At 28.6% G+C, this 27,649-nt stretch overlaps 3 protein-coding genes across 3 annotated transcripts; 2 read left to right on the forward strand and 1 right to left on the reverse strand.

Moving 5' to 3' along the window:
* Window positions 1–3,011: 3,011 nt before the first annotated feature.
* LOC119683171 (ubiquitin-conjugating enzyme E2 G1) lies at window positions 3,012–13,021 on the forward strand. The gene is made up of 3 exons (XM_038096790.1): window positions 3,012–3,225; window positions 6,736–6,838; window positions 12,610–13,021. Exons 1-3 carry the CDS (start codon window positions 3,180–3,182, stop codon window positions 12,965–12,967), a joined length of 507 nt encoding a protein of 168 aa, XP_037952718.1. The 5' UTR covers window positions 3,012–3,179; the 3' UTR covers window positions 12,968–13,021.
* A 2,365-nt stretch (window positions 13,022–15,386) lies between these two features.
* LOC119676025 lies at window positions 15,387–21,337 on the forward strand. Its single transcript, XM_038087248.1, has 3 exons — window positions 15,387–15,486; window positions 19,279–19,644; window positions 21,257–21,337. Exons 1-3 carry the CDS (start codon window positions 15,387–15,389, stop codon window positions 21,319–21,321), a joined length of 531 nt encoding a protein of 176 aa, XP_037943176.1. The 3' UTR covers window positions 21,322–21,337.
* Window positions 21,338–22,964: 1,627 nt separating this feature from the next.
* Window positions 22,965–27,618, reverse strand: LOC119678859 (poly [ADP-ribose] polymerase). The gene is made up of 7 exons (XM_038090938.1): window positions 27,318–27,618; window positions 27,125–27,266; window positions 26,723–27,071; window positions 25,195–25,731; window positions 24,575–25,132; window positions 24,353–24,509; window positions 22,965–24,198 (listed from the first exon to the last, which is right to left on the reverse strand). Exons 1-7 carry the CDS (start codon window positions 27,429–27,431, stop codon window positions 23,062–23,064), a joined length of 2,994 nt encoding a protein of 997 aa, XP_037946866.1. The 5' UTR covers window positions 27,432–27,618; the 3' UTR covers window positions 22,965–23,061.
* Window positions 27,619–27,649: the final 31 nt, after the last annotated feature.

Below are 27,649 nucleotides of genomic sequence, written 5' to 3' on the forward strand. Positions count from 1 at the left end.
AACTGTTTAATTATCCGATGCAATTCGGTTTTGTCTTTTGGGTCTATTGACGAAGTATTAATATTTTTTAATATTTCTTTGTATCGGTTTTGTTTAGTGAAAGTTTGTGTATATTGTACAATATTGTAATTAAATAGTGGTTTTTTTTCACATTGTATATTTATGAAATCGACGTCGTAGTCATTTGTATTTAGTACTTTTATATGAGCTATCCCCTTTGCTGGTATTATAGTATTCGCTATGAATACTCCAGTGGTTATTTCTCTATTTCATACGACACTATCGAAAGTTCTTTTTTTTTATATTAAGTGGTATCACCTGTTCTGCTCTTGCTAATATTGTGATTTGTTTATTTTGTGGTAGTTTAGTATACAAATGGAATTCATAATTTGTTGTTCCGAAGAACAAGTGGACTGTAAAAGTCTCATAATTAATTACGGCTGATAATTTTCTACGACGATTTCAACGACGTTTTCTACGACAGTCAACGGGTTGGTTCGATACTTTTTGTACTCTTAAAACTCTGTTTGTATTCCCGCGCGTCTGTTCAACTCTTAATGACAAATTAATAACTTCTAAAAGCGTTTTAGGTTGTGCATCTAATACCACATTTTGAATGTCTTTTCTTAAACCGTCTGTGTAAACTGTCAAACCGTTCTTGTTGTTTAGTTTATGTACTAACGATTTTTCAGATTGTGTAGGCTCTGGACCCAGTTCTTTAATTTGTAAGGCTGACAATTCGTATACTAAGTTGGTTTTCGGTCTTTATAGCTTGTTATCGAACTGTTCTTTTGAGTGACGGAATTGAGTGAGGTCTGTACTTGTGCAACAATTTTTTTTTTTTAATTTTTAAAAATTTAATAATTAATTTATAATTCAACTATGCAGATGTAATAATGGCTCTACTTATCCTTCTATTTACATAGGATTTGTAATAAATATTTACTTTATATAATATGAATATTCCTAAAGCTATTACACCGATTATAAGAAGGGATGTTTCGTTTACCCCAAGTGCCGTTGTGTTATTATTGATAACTTGCTGTTTTGAACTGCTGGAACCCATTATCTTTAAGCTTCTTTAATTGATCCAGGTATTGGTGTTGTGCTTCCTGATTCCTGCTTATGTATATTAGACGGTTTAGCTCTTTAATCTTCGCTTTGAACTCTTTTTTACTCTTCCGCTCTTTGTCACTTTTTTGACTTAAGGCTTTGGAGGTGGTGTCTTCTTGTTACGTTTTCTATATTTCTCTATGGACAGTAGTTTTGGCCCAATTGTTTTTATGAATGGGACATATCTTGGGGCGTTATTGTCGGTACTTTTAGGTTTATATTCTTCTACTTCAGATCGCTCAGGTTGACTGTCTTTTTGAAAACTTGTGGACATACGATGAAAATCGTTCATTATTTTTTTTCCTAGGGTGATTATCTGAATGTGCTTCTATAACGCATATATATATTATCCTTGAAATTTTAAATGACTTGAATCAAAAATTTTAATGACCGACAAAGAATACATTAGCCTTCTAAAGCATATTTAATAATTCTAATTTTCGTTCGTATTAAAATTTGAGGTAATCATAACATCAAAGGTTCTCAGGATTTTTATTGGATCGCCATGTAAAGTAGTTTTTAGGATAAGGTAGTATATGTATTTCCCCAGCGCAGCGAAGCGCCTTTATTGTTCGCAACGAGGCGAATATAATTTTGTTGCAACTATGCAACTTCAGTAATATAATTAATGAGACTCAAGGGTTAGGTTGAATCTGAATTTGTTTATTAAAATTTTACAGTATTTATACTTATTCTAATCTAAACACTAACTTACCTGAATATTATGTTCTCCTAATATTTTTCATATTAAAATGCTAATTATGCATTTTATTTTATTTAAAAAATGAAATTATATTATTATATAATAATTCGGGTTAAATCAAATTCCAATGCAAGTTAAAGTATTTTACGAATTTCATTTGCGCAACACATAAGAATCAAATTAATTTTCTTTTGAACTTCTTCTCATGCCAAGTGTGTGACCATCGCAAAATGCAGGTCTCTGCTCTTGGCATGTGCCGGTACCATATAACATATCATTATATTACAATCATCAAATAATTATTTTGTTTGTTGATAATATAATAAATATGCAGATATACTACAGTACATTCACACTGTTTCATTTACGCACTTGCTCATTTATGTTAATGAGTGAGCGTTCATATTATAATGAGCTCATTTGTGCAGCTGATAAAACTTTTATAAACTTCGCTTAATAATATATCACAAAAAAAAATTAACTGTATGATTGATATCATTTATATATATCTTATATACCAATAACATATAATTATTAATAAAAGTTTTATTTTTTAGAAATCAATTGATTTTATTTAATACTTACTTACTCAATGCCTTTGTTTCCAGCTCAACTATTTTTTGTTTACATATTACATATAAAACATATAACACATATTTCAAATTTTGGTCTTTTCTCTTGTGGGTAATTTATTTTTAAAGGTTGCATTCAATATTTTTCGCCTTGAATAAGCTGATTTAATAATAATCTTTCTCATAAGTGGCTATAATGAGCAAACCCGTTTGAAAGAGAGACAGTGTAAATGTTCTATCAGTCGTGTTTCGGTTAATCTGTAACAGTAATTTTTTGGCATTTATTACGCATTCGTTTTTTAATCAATAGTGTAGCTTGAAAGATCTCTAATTCAGTTTTGAGACTTAAGTTACGACTTTAAAAGCGGTACTAAGATAATATTTTACAATCATAAATAAAATTTTAAGACTGACTGACAATGTGAAAAACTTGCCACAAAGAAATACGTCCGAATTATTTAAAGTTTTGACTAGAAAATGACCTTTATAATTAAAATGATAATGTAATATGTATGGGTTTTATTAACTGCAGTTTTATGACGCTGGCCATTCTAAATTCATTTAGCAATTTATGTATGAAGTTTGAATGAAATTTTTGTAATCGATTACTCATAAGTAATATTTATACTTGGCAATGCTCCTTAACTGTCAATGATGCTAAAAAATTGTCCTCGTTTGCGGCTTTAAATATATATTCGGTGTGCGTTTGCTCCCGTCGAACTGAAATAAAGAAGAAACAAGAAAAAGAGTGACGAACATTTTACTATAAAAAATTGAAAGTAATTTGCAGGATGTCGGAGTTACAATCATCTCTACTTTTAAAAAAGCAATTAGCAGGTAATTTATCGTCTATGAGTAGTACGCCAAATAGCAGACGTACCTTATTAAAATGTGCAATTTAATTACTATTAAATTTGGTTTTTGTTATTAAATGTAATTTGCAAATTGTTCAAAATTTTTTTTTTTGCTTTTAAATATATGAATATAAATATATTTCTATGTATACTATAAATTAGTTCATAAATGGGCAAATAAATATATATTGTTTGATTATGTGTGTTAATATATACGTTTTATACAATATGAAATCCAAATTTATTATGTACATATATATGAAATCTCCATTTGTGTATATCAATAATATATTATCGGAATATATATATTTGCTGTAAATATTAGGGCTGTATTTTGCATATGTGTAAAATTATAAATTTCGATAAAAGAAAAGTGCTCCTTAAACTTATAATAAATCTGCACATCTTAAGTCACAAAAGCCTGGAAAGATTCTGTGTTGTATAATATTCTTAAATCAGTTTATCGTTCGCATGTTTTAATGTAAGATAAAATACGGTGTTCTATTTACATTTATAGTAGATTTCAATAGGTTGTTTTAAATATTACAAAAATCAAATAAAATACATTCGCTGATTTAATAAGACACATTATCGTTCAAATATTTATTATATTAAAAAATTAGATTTTGTAATTTTCGCTGGTACTTCATTTTTATAATATTTTAGAATAAAAAAATAAAAAGTTCCTATATATGTTATTTCAATGCAATACATAGTGAAAGAACTGAACAAAGTAACATTTGGCTTCTATCAGAACAAAGACGAGTATGAGATAAAACTAAAAGACAAGATTTGCCGTTTGGATTATGAACAACAAACCTAATATGAGATTAGCAATATAAAAAATGAATTAAATTGTGAATAAGAAGTGTTATATACTGAAATTTTAGTAAATATGTTTAATTATGATTGTTTATCAAAATTAGTAATTGCTTATGTAAACATATGTCGTACGTGATTATATGCAACAATTTCTCTTTTTAAGATTTACTTACCAATTAATTATGTATAGGATATAGTTAATTATATATGAAATCACAATTTTTTTATATTCAATTTTTAATGAAGTATAAAGTGATATTTTATCACAGTTTACTCATATAAATCAATTAATATTATTTTTATAGACTAGAAGTTAGATTTTTGAAGAGTTAAAGCCTATGTTATGTAGAGTCTTATGGGCATATCAAAATTTGCTCATTTGGGCTATGACGAATATGCATGTTATGCAGAATGTCACATCATTTTATGAATTTAGTATTTTTACTATTACTTTTGTACTCTTTGGTTATGCCTAAATTATATATACATACATACAACACGACTTCGACTGAGTGACGAGACACAGACAGCCTCGGCTCTCATGACTGAATTTAAATCGACATTTGTTTTTTTCTCTCACTCTGTTTTTTAATTTGCATTGAAAGCAACAATTTTGATTTTGACGTGCCTGTGACACTCTGCATAATATAGGTCTAAACTTCAAAAATGCGAAACCATTTAATATTGTCTATCGTATGTGAAGCCCGGTGCAGACTTGCAGTTTTGACTGTCAATCAAGACAGAAAATGCTATGACTGTGACCAAAATTGCACCTTTCAATGACACCTAACCACTATGCTAGCATGCTTACCAATTTTGGTGAGCACAACAATCAGCTTCTCGCCAACATGTTGGGAATGATAGTTTGTCACTAAAAATTTGAATTCTGTCAGTCAAGAGCATATTTTTGCTTGTTTACTATTGTAGTAACAGTGTGCGCAAACACACTTACTAATTAAAAATTTTGCTTGACTAACAAATCTTAACTGTGAGCATGTTCGAGTTCAGTCGCTAGAATAAATTTGAGCGCAATTTGAATGACATTTAAAAATGATAGACTGCACCGCGCTTAAAACTAGTTAAAATTAGAGAAAACTATTTTTATTATCTTTGTGTATTTCCTGCTCTTTGTTAATGGAGTATAGCAAATTTGTTTTTCAATCATTTTGGAATACTAGCAAAAATAGATATTAGCGAATTTTTAAGGTTCCTAAAATGCATTAACTACATCTAATCGATTAGATTTGAACAATAATAGATGCGGTTTAGTAGATAATATGATACGATAACAAAAATTGTAATTATGGATTAAGTCGACATTTTAACCATTTATAGCCAAGATAAATTATTGTGCAAATATGCTTATTTATAAAGTATATGGAATTGAAAGAGTAGTTATTTTTAAAGAGTTTTAATGTTTTTATGTTATTGGTACAACTTGTGTTTCAGAACTTTTAAGCAAGCATAAATTCTATAGTTTTCGAATCAGTGTTACAACGTGTCATATAGCTATAGATTTTTCTAAATAAAATAAAATTATATGTTCGAAAAATATTTGTTATTTGCATATTATTAACTAAATACTTCTTTTGGTAAATATTTTTTTTGTGTGCATTATTACATTTTTTGAAATAAGTTGTAATTTAACGTCAAATTTTCTAGACGAAAGTGACTATTATTTTTAATAGCAAACTTGTTATATTTCCTAAAGAGGTTTTTTGAACTATAGTGAAATACAACAACAAAAATTTTTATTTTTTATATTATTTTAATTAATTGAATTTTTGGCTGACCATACAGCTGTTTCGAGTATTGCCAAATACCCATCATCAGTGGTCTTGGAAATGTTTAATACAATAATTTCAAAGGCTTCAAACATCATTTTTATAATTTTTAATGAGGTTAATACGCTAAAGATAAACTTTTGTTTTAATGATAATTTTCCGGTACGTGTAAATCTTTTGTTGGAGCGTTCTTTGGATGAAAGCAAGTTTTAGTTTCTGGGTGTCGAAACTGGAAAATACACTCACTGAGAAAGTAGTTTACAATAATTATTGAAATTTCTAAATCTCTTCTTCATTTCTATCCCATTAAGTTGAGATACAAGTTATGAAAAAAAAATATTATTTAAAAAAATAATTCTAAATAATAAATGATCTCAAAATCAACTTATGCAAAAAGTTATAAACATGTATAAAGTATAAATAATTTAAATAATACTTTAATTTAATAAAGTATAAATAATTTAATAAACTTTCTAAAAGTATAAAATTCCTTCTATTACTTTAATACTTCTAATATTTAGTTTATGTCCGCTCGACACAATACTTATTTGCGCGCGAACCGCTTTAAAAATCATGTTACACAAAAAGTTTTCTGGGCTTAAAAACGGCGGCTCTGCGATATTTCTGAAAGTACAAATAAATCATAATTTTAAAAATAAATAAAATTCAGTAAAATTGCCTCTAAGTACAACTAGTTTTGAAATCAATTGCAAATCATACCAAATCTTCGTTTCTTCTGTGTATTGCCTATCTATTCTCTGTGCATATATATTATATAGCGATTTACCATCCAATTTTTTTTTCATGTTTATTTTAAAGATTTTTAAAACAATAAAAAATATATTAATAATTTTTGTTATACTTATAATATATATTTTTTTTTGTAGAACTAAACAAAAATCCAGTTGAAGGCTTTTCGGCTGGTCTTATTGATGAAAATGATATATTTCGTTGGGAAGTGCTTATAATCGGACCACCTGATACATTATAGTAAGTTTAAATTTATATTGAACAAATGAAACAATATTTTAATAGATTAAAGAAGAATTTTACAATAAATAAAGAATTGCTAAAACATTTTTGTGCATAATAAAAATATATAACACTTAAGCTGCGATTACATTGCATAGGAATTTTGTTTTGCATGAGCATTTATTTTTTTTTTGTACAAACGCATCTATCGGTTACATTGCTTCCGAATAGATAGTTTTGGTTTGTTTTGAAAGCAGCATGGACACTGCTGACAATGTACATATATTTAACAGAATATTTAATATTAAATTTTGTGGCGAACTAGAACAAGGTAAAGAATATTTTTTGAATACACCAAAATAAAAGTTTTATATAAAGTTTAAAATATAATTTTTATAAAGATGACATTTTATATGTAATAAATTTAATATAAAAAAAATTACCACAAGCTAAACTCAAGAAATAAATAAAAATTTAACTCTATATAGTTCTAAATGTTAATAACTAATGAAATTAACAAGTCACAATCTTAGAAAATCTAACAGTATAACAAGTTTTCAAATTAATTTCCATTTATTAAATTAAAATTACATCAAAATAATAAACAGGTCTAATTTGACATTTTTACCTACGATTTCGCATGAACAAATGAATTTGAAACAAATTATTTTGTTTAATCAAATGGTAGCACGAGAGAGAAAATACATCGCGTGAATAATTCTCAGCAACTTTAACTACTGCCATATTATGTTGAGGCTACTTAAGTCAGTGCACCAGAGCACTTTTACTCTCTATTAACTGCGAGGTTTTTTCAAAACCCCTCTTTGCGCCTTGACTGGATTATTGTTTATCACTTCATTAGACTAAGCAATAATTGACCTCAGATCTGCATATCTCCCCGAGGAGTCTGTAACCATTTTGAGATTTGATAACGCGGTGTTAGTAAGTCTGTCGTAAATAATTTCGTACGGTCACACAAGACAAAATTCGCAAGCAATGTAACTCGGTTTTCGGTTCTTTGAAAAATGATAAATATATGTCTGTATTCATATTTTCAATTCTTCTTCGATTAGTAAATGTTTAAATCGATGAGTTTGAGTTTTTTTATTCGCAGTAGAAATTCATTGTGAACTGGCTTAGCTGTTGTAATTTCTTAAGAAAAACTTGTACAAAAGTAGTTGGTGCCCTTCATATTTTTGCGAAATTATACATATAATAATTTAATTTAGATATCATTTAGTTTACAAATAATTAAATTAAGAACTTATTTTTCAAGAATTTTAATGGTTTTTTTCTCTTGTGTAGTGTGTCTCCGATATTCGGAGACTCTATAGCCGTATAGAGTAATATATATTAAATGAAAGCCTAAACTAATACGAACACTTTTAAGTACATTATGGAAACGTGACTTAAACATTTTATGTGATAAAGTTGAATATGTGTAGCTGAAAAACTTTTCTTTTGCGTTTTTTTTTTAACTTTTTGGAGTTGAAAATATCCATAAATATAATGAAAATTTTTTTTTTATTCAATGATGGTTTCAATATGAACATTTTAAAACATAAAAAATGGATGAAAATTTCGAAAGTTATACTGAATTTTCACATTTTCTCAAAAATAAATGTTTTTTTCAAAACAACAAAACTTTCAAATAAATTTCTTTTGAAACGAATTTATTTTGAATTTAAACTTAAATGTATGAATCAAAATTATTATTGTATTAACAAAAATTTTGAATATTACGTATTTAAGTATTGTATATTACAAAACATTGAAACAATAGGGGTATTCAGGCAACTGATTAGTTGCTTAGTTGATTCAAAAACTTCATATAAAAAAAATTTAGCATTTTGATGTTAATCAGTTGCTTGAACGACCCAAAATGCGTAATCTGATTAGTTTGTTGTGTGTAAATGCCTTGGCAGCACTCGCATCAACAGCAAAAGTGAAACATATTTGTGTTTGCAAAATTGTTTACACATAATTCAAACATCTGAGAGAGACAGCTAACAAATTTCTATACTAAAGTTCATTTTAAGTACTGGTACTGGCAGCACTATTAATCAAATTTGTACTAATCTGAGAATCACCGAAATAGTTGATTCTCTGTTTAGTTTCATTTTTGTGTGCAAATTTTTGTTGTAATCAACTACTAAGCAACTAATCAGTTGCCTGAATACCCCTAATATCTAATTTTAGGTAGTTTTATATTTAATTTTTTTATTCTGATATATTTGTGTTTCCGTCGTAATCTTTATAACAATAAGCATTTGGTTTCCGTACAATTGACTAACAATAATCACATCGCATACAAACATTCTAATATAAAGAATATTGTTTTCTACATTGACGAAATATCCTGGTTAAGCATTCAATAACCCAGACGAGTAAATTTGGGCGCATTAATAAAATTGTGCAGAGTGAAAAATTTATAACTATTGTAAGTAAGAGCAGAGCAGCTTTTTAATTTAATATAGTATTGTCTTTAATTCAATCAATTCACATATAATTTATGTTTTAATAAAACCTTTAATAATACTAAGTTTGCTAAAATGTTTTTTATCAAATAATTGATAACATAGTGTCAGTAATTCATAATGTGCTTATGACAAATCAAAGTTTCTCATTGAATAATTTATTTATATTTGAGATATTAAAAATTTTCATGGTTCAGGTACAGAACTTTCAAATCAAGCGTTGCATCTTTGCTTTCGCTATTGTGTTATTGCCTACTTGCTAGCAGTGATGAAGAAAACTTACTATTTCGCTGAACATCGCAAGTATGAAATTAATTACATAGAAAATTATTGTAGCTCATTATACGCAAAGTATACCCTTCTTGATATAAATAGTGTGACGAAAACAGACATGTACCCTCTAAAAATTATATGTATACAAAAATGCATTCAATGTGATGTACAATATTAGGAAATTGATCATTATTAACTTTGAACCATGGAATTGTGGTTACCACACAAAGTCAACGTACAATTAATGAGCGATTGATTATCTAATTATATTCGTACAAGAAGCAGCTGGGAGACCAGTTTAACCCTTCAATCTTACATTATAAAAGAAATAAATTATAACAAGTATATCACCGAAAATTGAAGGATAAATGTCAAGCTAGAAAATTTGGCATTGAATCAGATTTTCTAAAGGTAACCAAAGAATTAAAAATGCTTCTTTGACTGCATATAGAATAAATGCATACAGCTTAAAGCCATCACACATACTCAACAAAAAAGTTAGTAGCACAACTCCACTTAAAAAACCTGACAGTACTTGGGATAAAAATCCTATTGAAAAACCCAATATTTCTGCAGACCTTACTGGCATAATAACAAAAAATTTTAAAAACTCAAAAGCGATAACATTTATTACTCACCACCTTTTTGATTCAAAGGAAATCAAAATATATAATACTAAAACCAAAAGAACCAGGTGAAGATGTTAACACATGTCCACAAATTAATTTTCTCTCCATTTTCTGAAAGACATTTGATTATATTATTTCTACTATTTCTTATTTCGATAATTGAGATGAGTCAAATAATTTCAAATCATCTGTTTGGGTTGAGATGACATCATTCTACGATTGAGCAGATTTACAGAATTTTTGAAAAAATACAAACTGCATTCGACCGAAAAGAATACTGCCCGGCAGCATTTTTTAAATATTTCTAGGTTTGATCGGTTATGATTTGGTGTCATAACTTTCTGTCCTAAAACCATACTAACCTAAAATCATATTTCTAATAATGACGATATTGTATAAAAAATGAAAATGAGATTTCCTCATTATATTCAATCGTGTATAAAGTTTCAGAAGGTAGTGTGTGTCTAATCCCCTATCTACTTTTTACCGGATGACACTGCAATTTTCAAAACTGCAGATGACCTTTTAGAAACTTCTACAAGTCCTCATTGACAACATCGTTATTTGCTTAAAACATTGGCATATCAAGGTAAATGAAACTAAATATATTACATCAGTTTTATTTTAAGAAGAGACACTTGTTCACAAGTCAAATAAAACAATGTAGCAATACCGCAATCAGATGCTACAAAATAATTAGACAAACATAAATATTGAAATTTTCAAAATTCTCTTACTCTTTCTTTTCAGCTAAAAATGCATACATTTTAACTTCTGCCCAAAAAGTATTCGGATTTTGTTTTTTGTTAACTACTCCTTAAGTAATAGACCTTTTTCAAAAATTTTTTTTTGTTATGTTCGCACACCCTTTCTTGACATATGGTACAAATTTGAACGCCATCTGTCAATTAGTTTGTTACAGCAACTGTTAATGTGAGACTACCTCAAGTGCATTTAGCGATTTTTACTATGGAAAATTCTTGTTGTACGCGATTTTTTGACCAATCACGGCACCACTCTCATCGCTCAGGCGCCATATTCGGCAGATCTGGCGCCGTGAGACTTTTTCCTGTTCCCGAAACTCAAATTTCCCCTTCGTGGTAAGCATTTTGAGTCGATTGAATCGGTAAAAAAAGAATTCGCCGAAGGAACTAAAAGCCATACCTGCACGGGCCTACGAAAAGTGTATGGAAGATTGGGTTAAGCGTTGGCATATGTGTATTGCTTCAGAAGGAGCATATTTTGAAGGAGATAAAATAATTTGGAATAGAATTTAAATTTGTGTGTTTTACAAAATCCGGGGCTTTTTTGAGCTGGAGGTAAATCAAATTCACAAGCAAAAGCAAAAATAAAGAACAAACACAAAATGTTCCTCTTGATCAATCTAATGTTTTTGGAGACAAATTTTTTAAAGCTCAGTCCTCTTGTATTTAGTGTTCTTGGTTTTACACACAAAGAAATATATAAAAAGCTATTGCGAATAAACCCAAAATAATGAAATTTCGCCAATATTGGGAAAATGGCACACAAAATTTTTGACCGTAAACTAGTAGAATTAAAACTTTACTATTTAAATATTATCAAAAATTATTAAATGATAATTTAGTTACACTAATGTTTATTGCAGTTGATCGACTGCAGTAAGGTATTAAAATTTTTTTATTCCATTTTGTAATTTATCACCAAATGCAAATACTCCAGAAATATAAGCTTATTAGTGTCCGATTAATAAGTTAACGGGCCATCATTAACATTATCGTAGCATATTATAGGGTTGTACTGATTCTGAGAAACGTGAGAAGCAGAATTACATATAACATAGCTTTATCTTTTATTTTTATTTTTACGTGTAAATTACTTTAAATGAATTTTAAGCACAGAGCGTTAGCGATATAGAAATAATTTTCAAACACTTAGTTATTACAATTAAGACAAAAATATAAAGAATATTCCTTATATCAGATGGGACTAGAAAATTTCGTCTTGATATTATCTCCTAGCCAAATTACAGTCACAGAGGCTATATTCCATCTTTTCAAATATACCCATCCTCAGATAGGAATATAAGCCATGGTGAACCATTAAATAACCTCAAAAACCTCAGCTCTGTTATGTTAAGAGACTTCTTATTGTAGTTGTGAAGATGAAGCAACTCTTTAGACTTGTGGTTAGCCGAAATGACGTACCAACAGCGATTTCCTTCGGTTGCACACTCAGTAACTAAAATTATGAATCCTTTTTTTTTTTGCTTTTTAGACGTATTTTTCTTTTGTGAAATATATATAATCATATATATCTAATCATTATATATAATCATTATAATTTGTTATTTCGTATAATACATATTTTTTAGGTTTTTTTAATGAATTAATATATATGCATATACTTATTAACATTTTTTTTCTTACAGTGAAGGTGGGTTTTTTAAGGCACAACTTTATTTCCCCAAAGAATATCCACTTCGACCTCCCAAGATGAAGTTTGTAACAGAAATTTGGCATCCAAACATTGAAAAAAACGGTGATGTGTGTATTTCAATATTGCATGAACCAGGTGATGATAAATGGGGTTATGAGAAGGCGTCTGAACGCTGGCTTCCAGTTCACACAGTTGAAACAATTTTGATATCTGTAATATCTATGTTAGCGGATCCAAATGATGAATCCCCAGCAAATGTAGATGCTGCTAAAGAGTGGAGAGAGTCATATCCAGAATTTAAGAAAAAAGTTGCTCGATGCGTTAGAAAAAGTCAAGAAGAATGCTCGTAGAATATTTAATAAATAATTTCTTTGTATTAAATAAATAATACGTAACAATTTCAATTCCTTTATCTTTGTGGAACTTATTTTTTTATTAACTATTTCAAAGTGTAACGCAATTGAACTTAAATTAATATTTATTGTTTATATAAAAAAGTATGTGTTCGAATTGCAGGTCAAACATTGTGTTGATACAAATTTAATTTAAACTATGTAAGTTATTAAAATGATCAAAGACAGAATTTAAAGTTCAGAAGAGAATAGAAACCTAATGATGTTCCATTCGATTTAGTTAATTCTGTAAAAATTTGATTTACAAAAGTGAAAGGATTTTCTAAGATAAATTTGTATTAACTAAAATCATAAATATACAGATAATAACAAAATAATGTATTTTAATGCTATTGATATATTTTGATTATGTATTTATTTATTATTGTATGTGGAATGAATAACAATATATATTAGTTTTTTGTAATTTCATATGTGTTGCCAGAGTGTCCATGCATACATAGCGAGAGTTATTGCATCCAATCAAAATGATATATTAGTTTTGCATTGAACTTGGAATACATTCGTTGTTATTCTGCATCGAAGTTGTGGGAAAAATCTAAAGAAATTTCGAAAAGGATATATGTTGAATATGTGGAATTGTAAATGGATGTGTATTTCATCTGTGAAGCCGAGTAAATCTACAAAAAGGGCTCAATCATATCACATGTTAATCGCCTCCAATTTCAAAACAATTCTTGATTACAAATCTCTTTCTTGATATCATGATTACACCGACTGCTACCATATCAGAGATAACATATGTGAAGTTGATTCCGTACCCAGGCATTTTCCACCCTTTATATCGAAGCAGTATCTTATTCGAGATCATAATAAATTTCCCAATAGGTCTGCATCTGATGCCTCTGGGGATGTAAGAAGTCACTCGTGTGCACCATAAACTCTCTTTGTATAAATAAGCTCAGGATATAGCCAAATGCTAAACGCTTAAATAAATTTATATCAAATGTGTACTCCAAATACAGTTTTAGTTCACAGGAAATGACACAAATTAGCTTGTGATTCTGTCCCGTTAGGTTGGCAAAATACCTTCATCTTATTTTCTCTTCTTTATTCCTACGTTGTACCGTATCAGTTCCACCATCTCACCATTGTGCAGTGTCTATCCAACTTTTTCAGGTTGGCTTTTGGCTACAACAACAACAAAAGAAGGTGAGTCATATGAGTCACTACTTTTGTTATCCACAGTATTTAATGTTGTTTAGTCTTTGATCGTACATCGTATATTGTTTCATCGATTTTGCCTTCAATTAACGTCGTTATGGAGAAAGTTAATATCAAAGCTACTAATTGAAATTAGACCAAAAATCAACTTGAAAATTGGGGGGTTTTGAGCTCGAGTACAAAGGATGTTGAACAATCTGGCATTACAATTCTATACTTGACGTAATGATAGATCTGCTACAATATTATAGGCAGAAATTTTTTTACTATAAGATATGTCATTCCATATTAATCAGTCGGTGAATTTAGTGACCCCATAAATTCAATTACAATAACATGTTCTGAGGTGAAGTACCATATTATAACCGATCATTTAATATTACATTTAGTTAAGTAATGACCAAAAGGTCATTATTATTTCAGGAATAAGACTAAACAGGCCAAGACCCAAGTAGAAGAGATTAAGTAAGTAGATCATTTATACAAAAATTAAAAATTCTTATATTGTATGAATATGACCTCAATTTTTCCGATGGCGAAACCAATGGTCAGGTCAGTTAATACTATTTGTTACATAAAAGAAAAACTTAGCAATTATTACATTTTACAAAATAAAAAATTTAAATGCAAAGTGCTATAAAACTTTTAGTGTAATGCTTATTTGTATATATTTTTATACAACACCGTTATAGAAAATTGTGTTATCGAAAGTTAGGACGTGACAAATTTATTAATAATGTAAAAGTAATACATATTTTTAAAGCATTGAATTTTAAACATACATTGAAGTACATTATCGTCAGTATCAAATCAGACACATATTAAACCCCAATTGGAATATGTACCACGTACGGTAATTTTAATCAAAAACAATTAAAATATAACAAAAATAATACTTGTTTTATATATATTTGGTATATTATATTATGTTTACGAATTTTAAAATTGATATGAATATTTACATAAACACCTGTAAATTCATCAGCAATAGATATTTCTATTGGGCATTTGTAAAAAAACTTATTTCAACAGACACAATTTCAAGTAGTTTACCAACGCATATAAAATTAACCGAAGCTCAAAGCTTTTATATAGAAGTCAGATTAAAAAACAATTTCTGTGTCAGTTAAACTTCTGAATTAAGTAAAACATTTTGTGAAGAAAAATGTTTAAAATAAAATATTTTTTTCTAATGTGCGCGTTACCACTAAGTATAATATACGGCGGTCATGCGGCTTTTGCACAGGATATCAGTGCTGACGATTTTAAAAGTTTTCACACATTAGCCGCAGGTTTGAAGAACTTTTTGTTTAAATATATCACGAAGTTGAAATGATCTTTTTAAATTATGTGATCACTTAATAAATAATGAAATCAAATGAAATAATCATATGATTCTTTAAATAAGTACAACTAATTCTTAAGATTTAAATAATTGAATCTATAAAATGTATTCCTTATTTATGTGTTTAAACTTTTGTCGGGCTTTAGGTCGTGTTTTTAAATTTATATTTTTATATAATAACTTATATTATATAAAAAACAAACTTACGAAAACTCTTGAGGTCGACAATAACACAAATATTCCTTATCTATATTAAAATAAAACACCATTTGTGTTATTGACAATAATTATATTTTAATTTATAAATATTAATTTAAATATTTATATGTAATTAGATTATTAAATGTTATAAATAATCGTTATTTTGAACATTGTTGTGATTGTGTTTCTTTTCTAATTAATTTTTTATTTGAGTGTTAAACTCAACGGTTGTGTGTTGTATGTAAGTTATAATAAATAATTTAGATTATTCAAATAATTTTTCAAATATTTTAACTTATTAACGTTAATTTTTTCTTGCCGAGAGAGACTCGTCCGATTCGACGCGACGGATTCGAATAGCAAAGAAAAGACAAGGACAAAAATTTATTTAATTTATTGAAATTTGACTAACCATACAACGCTGTTTCGAGCATTGCCAAGTACTTATCATCAGTGGTCTTAGGAAATATTTCAATGTCTTTTAAATTAGTTTATTGCCCACATATAATTTGTTTGGACTACAAACGTAATGGTTTTTTATAAACATTCAGTTCAAATATTATTTCTTCACCAAAAAAATTTCATACCTTCGATCCTTAAATAACATATTATTTTTAAAAGTGTCAACAATTCTTTAAAAGTCCTGCCCTTTTTAGGATATACGAAAAGTTATGAATAAGCTAAATTTATTAATGCCTTTCTAATTGTGTCAATACACAAAATGATTGTTACTTGGCAATATAAAATAACCGAACTTGCGGTTTCATTTGAATTTGAGATCACTGGATTTATTTAATAAATTTGAAAAAGCTTTGTAATAAATTTTGTCTATAAGTTTAGCTTCATTACCGTCCTTTATTAATTTGTGTATCTAAATATTTTATTGATATACTGTTATAGTGTCTAAATATTTTATTGATATACTGTTATAATAATTAAAGAAAATAGCCACTAATTGTTTATGCAGCCATAAAAGTAACTATTCCTGTAGTGACTCTTTTACTGTTATAACTGCAGTGATTCATAAGTGGTATAGTGGTATACATATTATTGTAGATGCAAATAAGCTAGGAGTTCCAAATTTTACATATATTATTGATAATACAATCGTTATCTTTTTAAGTGTCCTGACGATAATTATAGGAAAAATATATTAAAATTGGTTTGTCATTATTCTTCAAACACACTGAGTTGCATATAAATTTACTGGTTTGGTAATTTTGGTATTTAATTATCTGAAACTATGACCCATCCAACACGATGTTTTATAATAGTGATATAGTGGGTGGATGCAGTTTCATATCTTTTTATATTGAATAAAATAGAGGTTATTTTTATTGATTATCGGAATATCTTCCTTTGCTCTAGTTTTTTGGTTATAATGATTCCAAAGTATTGATTGAATATTTAATATTGATTATATATTTAATAGCGCATTAGGAATTGTCATATAGGTTTTCAATTAAATTTAACATCTTACTAGCATGTTTTTTGTAAATAGTATATCCCATATTAAAGTATAATTTAAGTTGTTGTTGTTTTAAAACTAATGTGTGTCGTATACATTGTGCAACGAGACTAATTTCGTTGTTCGAATATGTATTATGATGATGATGCAACAATTTCCGGCTTGATTGCTTTTTTGGTAAACCGTTTTTTATTATCCAGGCACATAGTCAAAATAAATTTTATTAATTTTATTTTTATTTATTGTCTATTTAATCAGTCACTTTTTAATTGCTAATTTGTCTCACTTATCCATGTTCTCATGTTAGGGTTCTTTTTTTCTAAAATTATTACGAATACATTATTATTACAGTTTTATTATTTCATTAGGATCTTAGTTATGACACTGAATATATAGCCTTTTGCACCTGGCACAAAGTTTGTTTATAAATTTTTAAAAATCAACGTTTTAAGTTTATTAAAGTAAGATAAATTTTAAAACTAACGCTATTTCCTTCATATATTCTATTCTCTTCTTTAGTTGACTTTTCTTTTCTTTTCTCCATGAACTTATTATATGACATGGTATCGTGATATTTGTTAATAGTTCAATCTTAGTAGAAAAACATACAAGGAACACTAACATAATTTATTTCTTCACATTAAAAGTGATACTATGTAAACGAGTGAAGTGAAAGTCTTAACTTCGTAATTAATATGATTTAAAATAAAGAGGTAAATCCATAAGCGGTTTTTGCGATTTCTGTTATGAACTGACATCTTATGGTTGACATTATGAGTATATAGTCTATTCTTATTTTTGTTGTAATATTCGGTTGTGTATGAGCATAAAAGTATAAACTTAATATAATAGTTTATCATATAAATACTTACTTGCTTACCTATTTGGTCATAATAACCTGTTACCGAGTTTCGGCCTAACGCAGCATGTCTTCAAAGGAGCCTCTGCTGCGTATGTGCCTCCTCTAGTCTCGTACATCAAGCGCAATTAATGCTCCCTCAACTTGATCATTCCACCGGAAATAATGTCTATCTCTACGCCTTCTTCCGCCTATTACTTCTTCAAACACTCATGACATGACCAACCCAGCGAATATTCAAATATGTATATTATGTTTTTGATTAATTTTGCATAGTTTAAAAAAAGTTAATGCATCAAAAATACAATTCCACCCATGATACGATGGGCTTTACTTATTAACAATAGATCTTTATCCATTTGCTCCATTGCCTTTATCTGAATTTAACTATCAAATTCTTACATTATGTCAAATTTAATATTTAACATATAGTGTAATCACAATATTATTAAATTTCATTTTTACTCCACAAATTATATCGTATATCAAAACAAATGTCTTTCAAAAGTTATGGCAGGTTCAATGTTTATCTTAATGTGTATTGTTTCTGTAAAACACAACATTTTTGAATAAGAGATAAGTAACAATTGAAGGTAGAAAAAGTTGTCAAACACTATCAGATGGATTTTTATTAAGAGTAAATTTCACATTTTGTTAACTTTTCTTGTAAAATTTAGCTGAACGGCGAAGTAAAAATTATCGGTTTCTGATATTACGTACGTAATAAAGTTTGTCTACATAAAAATACATAAATCTAAACAATTAACAATACAAAACATTCATTAACATACTGCAGCTATCTTAAATCATTATATAAAAAAACAATTCATTTACTTAATGTTTTACAAACAACATCGAAATTTTCATGACGTGTTACTATTTGAGGAACGAGGCTTTTAATTTGTCGTGACTTATCTACTTAACTTTCATTTGAAATCAGAAAGGCATGTTACTATCAAACCTTACTAATATACCATTTTAAATCATTGTTTTGAAATCATTAAACATAATTTTTTTCTCTGCAAGTGAAATTTTATAATGCTACTACTACAACCTCTAAGAATATTTTAAGACGTAAGAAAACATTCAGTGATTATAACATGTTATGTAGATTATGTTATGTTTTATGTAAATTATTTCTACGCTTACACTAAGAAAAAAATTTAACTTCAAAAATAACTAAGAACACCTTTTTACGTTTATTTTTTCAGGAAGAAGTGATGAAGGTTATTCGTATAATCCACCTCCGAATAATAATTATTTACCATCACAAACTCCAGGTTATTCATATGGTCCACCAAATAATATTCCATATGGTCCACCACCACCACCACCACCTTTCCCTTATCAAACTCATTATTCTAAAGGCCATCTTATTTTTGATAAAATATCAACTAAACTAAATCTTTTAACAATTGGAAAAATCATATTAAAATTATTGATATTTAAAAAGATTGTTAAATTTATTGCTGTTATATGTCTGCTCTTAATTTTACCGAAATTAAAAGGTATTTTTCACGATGAATCAACAATTGATGAAGGTTCAATGGAGAGTAGAGGAATTAAAACTAACAAAGGTAAGTTAGAAAATTATACGATTTATCAATGTATATTAGACAATTATTATTAAAAACGACAAGATCAACTACAAAAATATATTATTTTTAATTTAGCTTAAATAAATCGTTTGTTGCAATAAATACAACATTTTATAATTATATAAACGCAGTCAAATACATTTTAGACACCATTCAAATAAATCGAATCAATTTAACTATACCGGTCTGTTTTGTCTGTTTATTGGTAAAGTAGTTGGTTAGTTTTTATGTTGATGAAATAATACTTTGCATTGGAAAACCGTGTGAACAAAATCACTTTAAGAGTTTTCTTCCAAAACAGTAGATTCTATGCCAAAAAATTAAATGGAAAATATAGCAAAAAAAGGAACTTAGGTTATAAACGATACCAAGAGCAAATTAGATATGATAACAACGCAAGGTATGTACTATATATCTATATACTATATAGACCGACTGAAAAGTCCTGAAACTATGTTATAAAAATGTGTTTTGATAAAATGCGATCTTATTAATTAATATAATTTCCTTAAAGAGCATACAACCATTCCACAATTTATCTAACATTTCGATATCTTTTTCGCAGAAAGATTTATCTTTGATCTCAAAATATGTGTTTGTTTCGGCGATAACTTCTTCATTTAAAAAATATGTTTACCCCTTTAGCATTGTCTTGATGGAACAGTTTTTTTCTTCATTTCGTGTTGTATTTTCGTGATCCCGTTATTTAAATATACTATTAATAATTTATGCCATGCGTATCCAAAAATATGTATGCCTTACCTTACCAGCTAATGCCTTTGATTGTTTTAGAAAACTTTCACCGGTGGCTGTCAATATTGTGGACTACCGTTTTATTTTCTGAGTGAAGTGGGATCCATGTTTCATCAATTGTCACATAACAGCGCAAAAAATTAGTTTTATTTAAGAATTGAAGGTGGATTGGGATGAGTGGGGATTAAATTGAAATCTAGCTAGATCAAGGCAGAGAAACCTGGACACTTCAATAGGGTAGGTCCTAAGGCTGATCGGACGGAGGTTTGTGTGTAGTTGAGTATGAGAATATTGACGGCGTCATGGGGGTAGAACTGCAGTTTGAGCACACATTGGGAATATGCGTATTTATGCGTAATAAGTGTTTAGCACATGGCTATATTCTGATTTTTATTGAGCTAAGATAGTTGTTGCTGGACAGAAGAATAGTCATTCTTGAGAAATGTTAAGCGGGGACATGTCCACGTTTATATTCGACTTCATTAATGGTAACTCCATTGCGAAAGGTATTGATATATCTATTGTAAGAAGAAAGAGATTGGCGGATGCATCTTGCAGGAAGGGCTCTACTGAACATGGCGCCATTTGGATATCCATCTGTGTGCTGTACCGTAGATAGATTAGTCAAATGCTGCTTAGTTTAGAGCAATCACGGAGAGACCTTTTAACATACATTTAACAACACAAAAGTAAAAATTAAGTTAAGAGCATTAAGGTGTTAAATCTTATAAAACACGAACATACTAGAACCAGCCTAAATGTATAGAATTGTCAAATTTTGTATAATTGATCTATTTATTATAATAAAATAAAAACTTTTAAATTCTTTTTCTTTTAGATCTTGATGACCTCTTTGAATATATTATTCAAGCAATATCATCATATGATGAACGTGCCGCTTAGTTTAGGAAAATTGAACCTATGAATTTTTTATTTTAAATATTGTAAATATATGAATTTCTACTTTTTAAGTTATTTATTATTATTTATTGTATTAACATCGTAAAAAATACGAACATATTATTATTCTATTTAGTTATATATCATACTATATTTAATAAAATAAAAATTGGACTAATGAAGAATTTTTATTGTGTGATATAATTTTTTTCCAAATTACTATCATTCATAATAATTTTTTTTATAATCATTGCCAACATATTATGTTGTATCACAAATAAACATTTAGCGGTGTTTAAGAAAATGGTTATAAACGATATATATATTCGTTAATAGAATGACGGGTTTACGTATTTAAAATCGTTATTTTAAACAAAGTGGATCACATTCTAGCGATCGGGAATGTTGCATAAATTGGTAGATATTCTATCTTTGTTTTAGAAGAGCAGAAGTAGTTCTACATCCAGTTTAGTTACTTTGGTTTAACCGTTCTAATTGATAATAAAACCATCACGTATTTATGTCGGTTTCTTATGCCTAATTCATTATGCAAAATTTTTCAAATACATTAAAGTGAAACTTCCAGTTTCAGCAATTGATCTGATGTTTATTTAACAATCATCTATACCATACATTCAATGCAAATATATTGTTCGTTATAGTGCATTACTTGTTTTATTCTATTTCCACAAACACGTTGCTTAATGAACACTATTGCTAAAAATAATTTTAATAGTAAAAATAGGTATAAAATCAAAAGAAAAGAGTTTGTCGGGTATCGTCTTATTCGAGAAGTTTTTGCATACTCACATAACTTGTTTATGTTTCATATAGAAACATGTATATACTACAGTAATCAAAATTAAACATCAATTGGGCATCTGTGTCCAATTTCATGTCAATATCTGCATTTGTCTTATAATTACGCATGTGTTTTGTGAACTACAAAGTTACATTAGCAGATATTGCTGACGTAATTTAAAGATTCTTACAGTAGGCTTTAGGTGATCAAACTATGCGACAAAAAAATAATTAAAAGTGGTATAAACAATTTAAAGACAAGAAAAACATTGATGACATGAATCACACTTGACCACCGAAATGATCGACAAAAACCTGAGTATAAATAAATCCATTATATGACGTGGCCATATACTCCAGATAACGATAACCTTACGAGGCTTACTGTAATAAGCCTTGAAATACTTGTCCGAAAACATATTAGTCAGAATTAAATGAAATGACATGTGACTTAAAAATTTTAGTGAATAAACTAGTACTCAACCACAAAAAATCTTGGGAGAAAAGGTAATATTGACCAGGCATGGATTTAGAATTTAAAAAATTAACTTTTTTGTAACAAATTTAAATAGAAAAATCAGAAACCGTCTGAATATTCAGTACATCCAATAATATGAAATAGTACTGCTTTTTCACATGCATAATTACGGCCGAGAAATTTGTTCACTAGATAAAAACATTAAACTATCATTTAAGCAAAAACATTACAATTTATTAATAAATAACAATCACGCATGGCCCTGCTAATAATAAATTAATATTTAGACATATGCTGCTAAATAGACAAAAAACGATTTTAGTAATGATAAAGAGATATATTTGATAACAATTATAAGGAAAGTAACTTTTAATAAACATAGTCTGATAAATATAATATAATATAAAAAAGTAGTTATATATAATAAAGTTTTATAATTCTATAGCCCGAATATATTCAGCATATTACACCTTGTAATTGAAGTTCATATGAAACAAATACTGAATATTTACCTGAGCAATATCGTATACGATATACTCGTTGTACAACAATGATGACATTAGTTTGTTATTAGTTGTAGGTTTTCCAAACGGTATTTCGACACCATCTTCTCGGAAATATGATTCCTTCGGATTAGGCATTGTACGGCCACGACCAAAGCAACTATGCTTATTATTAGGTAAAGTTTTTATGAAATTTGCTGAAGTACATTCCAGCATATCTCCTAAAGCAACTTCTGACAGAATCATGAGACCAGTATTATTTTGCGTGCTGGTAAAGCAATAATTAGCTGATTTTGAAACCATGTCCGCAAAATAAATTCCTTTACCGAACATGTAACCGGTAGCAGGCGCTTCCGGCGGTGCTATTTTCAATCCATGAGACAATATACCAGCAAAATTGGTAAGACGTGAACCGTGCCATAACAATTTTCGATTGTGGAGTTTTTTAAATGGTTTGTATCGACGAGATTCTCCCTGTCTAGCGACTTTAAATATATCAATTATTTCAAGTTCATACATCTTATGCGTATCGGCATGAGTATTTTTGACATAATTTTCTAACATTTCATATTCCTTACTAGTTTTATCTAAAGGTTCTAGTTTTGTTTTTAACTGTTCATAATGTTTATCTATTGGATTCATATCTTCCTTTATGTTCTCTTCGGATTTAATTAAATTATAAGCACATTCAATTTCCATTAATGAATCAAGCATTTGAAGCAACGTGGTGATTTCTTCATTTGTATTTAGTAGCGGTGGTTTCTGAACTCCAAAATTGTGTGGAATTAATGTATAAAAGCGATTAGTAGCATCTATAAAGGCTGTTTGAATAGCATCTTTTTTAATAAGATCTGAAATTTCAGATAAAACAGCATAAGCAGATTGTATTTGTTTTTGACTAAGTTTGCCTAGTGGCATTTTTTCCATGTCTAAATTAAATTCCATCATTGTTCGTTTCATCGTATTTATATCAAACATAAGTTTTATAATATTCTGAATAGATGGATCAAGTTTCGACTTTATATCATGTTCAGCAGATAAGTCAACTCCACTCTTATCATCGTAGTCTATGTCGAGAGGATAGTAACGTCCAGCCATCTTAAATAAAATATAACACATTACATAAAATATAACTTATAATACATAAGAATAAGAAATGTATGCAACACAGGGCAAGGTAAATCAATATTAAATTGTTCTAAATTTAAAATACAAAGTAAGGAAATATATATTCAAAAATATTTATGCTTACCTTAACAAAATTGTCTCTATCCTTAAATTCATTTCCGGTTCGTTCAAGATAAATTTGTTCAAACGCATTAATTGCTTCAAATACGGTTCCATAGTTTTCCAACTTATGATTACCTATTGTTGTTCCAATACGACCCCAAGATCGAAATACCCAGAATCTGAGCAGAAGTAATATTGTTATTCGAAAACAATTTAAAAAAAACAGTTTAAAAAAAAGTATTACTTATTTTTATAATCACTCTCCAGTAGTTGCAACTTATAAAACGAATTTTTATTTTTTTGTATATCTGTCATGCATAACACTACGTTGTATTTATCTTTTCCTTTTATATATACATGTGCAATATCTTGCAGGCTACTGTCTGGATCAACCGCCATGCCGTCTTTTAACTTTAATGTAATAGATTTAGGCACAGATTTAGTATATATACTTTTTCCGCTCTTATACTCTTCTTGTGAAACTCTTGTTGAGGGATCTGTACCCCAATCACAAAGGCTCATACTTGTTATGTTACTGATAGCATTACTTCCTTCTACTGAATCCAGATATTTCAAAGGTATAATATGAATTCCAAGCTCTTTTGCCTTTAACATACGGCTAGACAGCTTCTCCACTTCTTTTTCAGTTGAAAAAATGGCTATGACTTTTTCATTAATTTTAGTGTCACAAGATCCACCAAGTTTAGATATACGCTGTTTTAAATTTTCAAATTGTTCTGACAAGCCAATATGAGCAAAACGCAAATTGTATAGCGGAGGCTTTTCGCGTTTAACTTTAGGTCTAAAATTATAATAAAGCAACTATATCAAAGTAATATAAATACTTTTTGTATTTACCCTTACCCATTTGATTCATCATCTTTTTTAGCAGGAACATTTTTAGCAATAGTAGACGAACTTGGTGGTACATATCGGATTGCACGAATTTGTGGTTCTTTTTTTACCTTACTAAGAAAAGGATAAGTTTTTTTGAATTCTCTGGGAATTTTGCAAGCCGTACGTTTAGGCTCCTTAATAAAATGTGCGCATTTTGTCCATTCAGTTAATTGACCATTACAAAAATAACCAGATTTCTGAAATAACAATTGGGAACCTTTACATTCCGGACATGACGATATAACGCCAAATGTTAACATATCTGCCAACTGATCTAATAACTTTTCAGAATCGCCTTGAACTGGATCTTGTTTGTTACGTTGTAATAGTTCAATTTTATCATTTTTGCTCATTAAGTCTTTAATGTTATCACGGAATTCAAACAGAGTTTTTGTTTGATTCTTTATTGATTTAATTAAATTTTGCTCAATTATTTCATCCTCAGCATCTTGTGGTTCCACTTTGGCTTTTTTTGGTACTGAAGCATTTTCGGATTTAATAGTACTGAAAGTATTTTTAAATAAACTTGGTTTATAGTACATAAATATTTTAAATACAAAGTATAATTATCACAAAGTAATAGTAATAGAAAATATTTGTTACAAAAAACAATAAATCAGTTTTAACTTTCTACTGCGTTAATATGTGGAATATACTATAAGACTTGTACTAATCACTCATAAAATACTTCAGAGTTTGTAAGAAATTAAATTTAAAGCGTTAGATCGCAGTTTTTCACTGGCTATCAAAATAACGGGTAACGTATTTATTAAAAATAATAAATTCATTTACTCTTAGTTCAGTTAAGTTTTTAGTAAAATTTATCCTTAGTTGATTTATGTTGAGAATAAATTTTTTAATTTACTACTCGCCTTTCTACACTTATTGTTCGCTTTTGGACAATATAATATTTTATAATACTTACAATAAATAAACAAGTACTTGTCGCCTTATAAAAGGCTTTTTAGTGCTTACAATTTAATGTGTAGTGTGTAAAATATCAACGAAATGTCTACCGTTACTCTGGCATTCCATACAAATCTCCGAAGCCTATAAAGAATGGTAGGAACGAATATGATATGATTTTTTTTCGTATAGAATTTAAAATAACGTTATATCTTAGTTAATTCCAGTTCGGCATGAATTCCTAATATTAATAATAATAAAACATTTTTAGCGTTACGGTTATTTCAGCATTAAATAAATATACAACGCTTAGCATACGACTATATTAGTCATCGCTGTAAGTTCTTAGCTTATAAATATGAATGAGTATAAATAAAATAGGACAAAGATGTAATTTTAATTAAGATTTGATTAATAAAGTTTTAGAAACCTGGGATTGCAATAAGGAATAATAAAGTAGTGTTCCTTCACAGTTTTACATATTGCATTTAAAATAAAGAAAATACCAAAGTGAAAAATTTTGTGACTCTGTTGCTATTACTTCTTTTAAATAAAACGTCAAATATTTTTAAACATTCATTACACTTACGGTAATATTTTCTTAACTTCATCTTTTGCATCAGCTTCTAATGCTTTAAAACCAGGAAGTTGCTCACCACTAGCAAACCAACCTAAGTCCGCACGTAACGAAGCAAAACATTCTAAATGATGCCACAGTGCTTGACCACCATATTTCATTCCAACTTCCGTATCATAAACAGTTTTTTTAACCCTTATCTGGCCTTTCGTTATTTTTTGCTCACAACCACGACACATAGCTCTGCCAGACTTAGCGTGTTCTACACCAAAATCTTTCAAAACTTCTACTTCTCCATTTGAACGTTTTTTACCACCTTTTTTTGTAGAACCTTTTGCTTCGACGACGGACACTGACTCCTCTATAAAATATGTTTTTTAGAAATTATTTGCATTTACTTTTTGTAGTTCATACCAATTCGTTTACGTATAAGCTCTTGATCTTCAAATCGTAGATTTTCAAAATTTTCTATATCACCCACTGATTGCGGCCTTTGTTTTTTAAAAAAACAGCTCGCGTGAAACCAGTTTGGAGATTTCCCATCATGGAAAGCCGACTGTTAAATAACTGTTAGGATACAATTTATACCAATGAATAAATTTCTTACCTGGATCATTGCAGCAATCCTAAGTGATCCTTGACTTATATTACCTTTACATCCTTTGCAACTTGCTCTACCAGATTTGGCGTACTCTGTTTTAAAAGGAAGCTCCACCTCCATTGCTAATAAAAATTAAGAACAATTTGATAAGCTTGTGAAATAACTGCGCACACTATGACGCCTGTTATGGTAAGATAAAAAAACCGGCAATATTTAAAATATAATTAAACACCTACTACACTTTCAAACATTTTGATGAATCTACACCTCGTTTATGTAAATATTCATGCGAGAATGTTCGCACTGAATTTTTGTCACTTTTTTCGAATTTGGTGTTT

Source organism: Teleopsis dalmanni, chromosome 2 (assembly GCF_002237135.1).
Source record: "Teleopsis dalmanni isolate 2A chromosome 2, ASM223713v2, whole genome shotgun sequence".
Taxonomy (NCBI): Eukaryota; Metazoa; Arthropoda; class Insecta; order Diptera; family Diopsidae; genus Teleopsis; species Teleopsis dalmanni.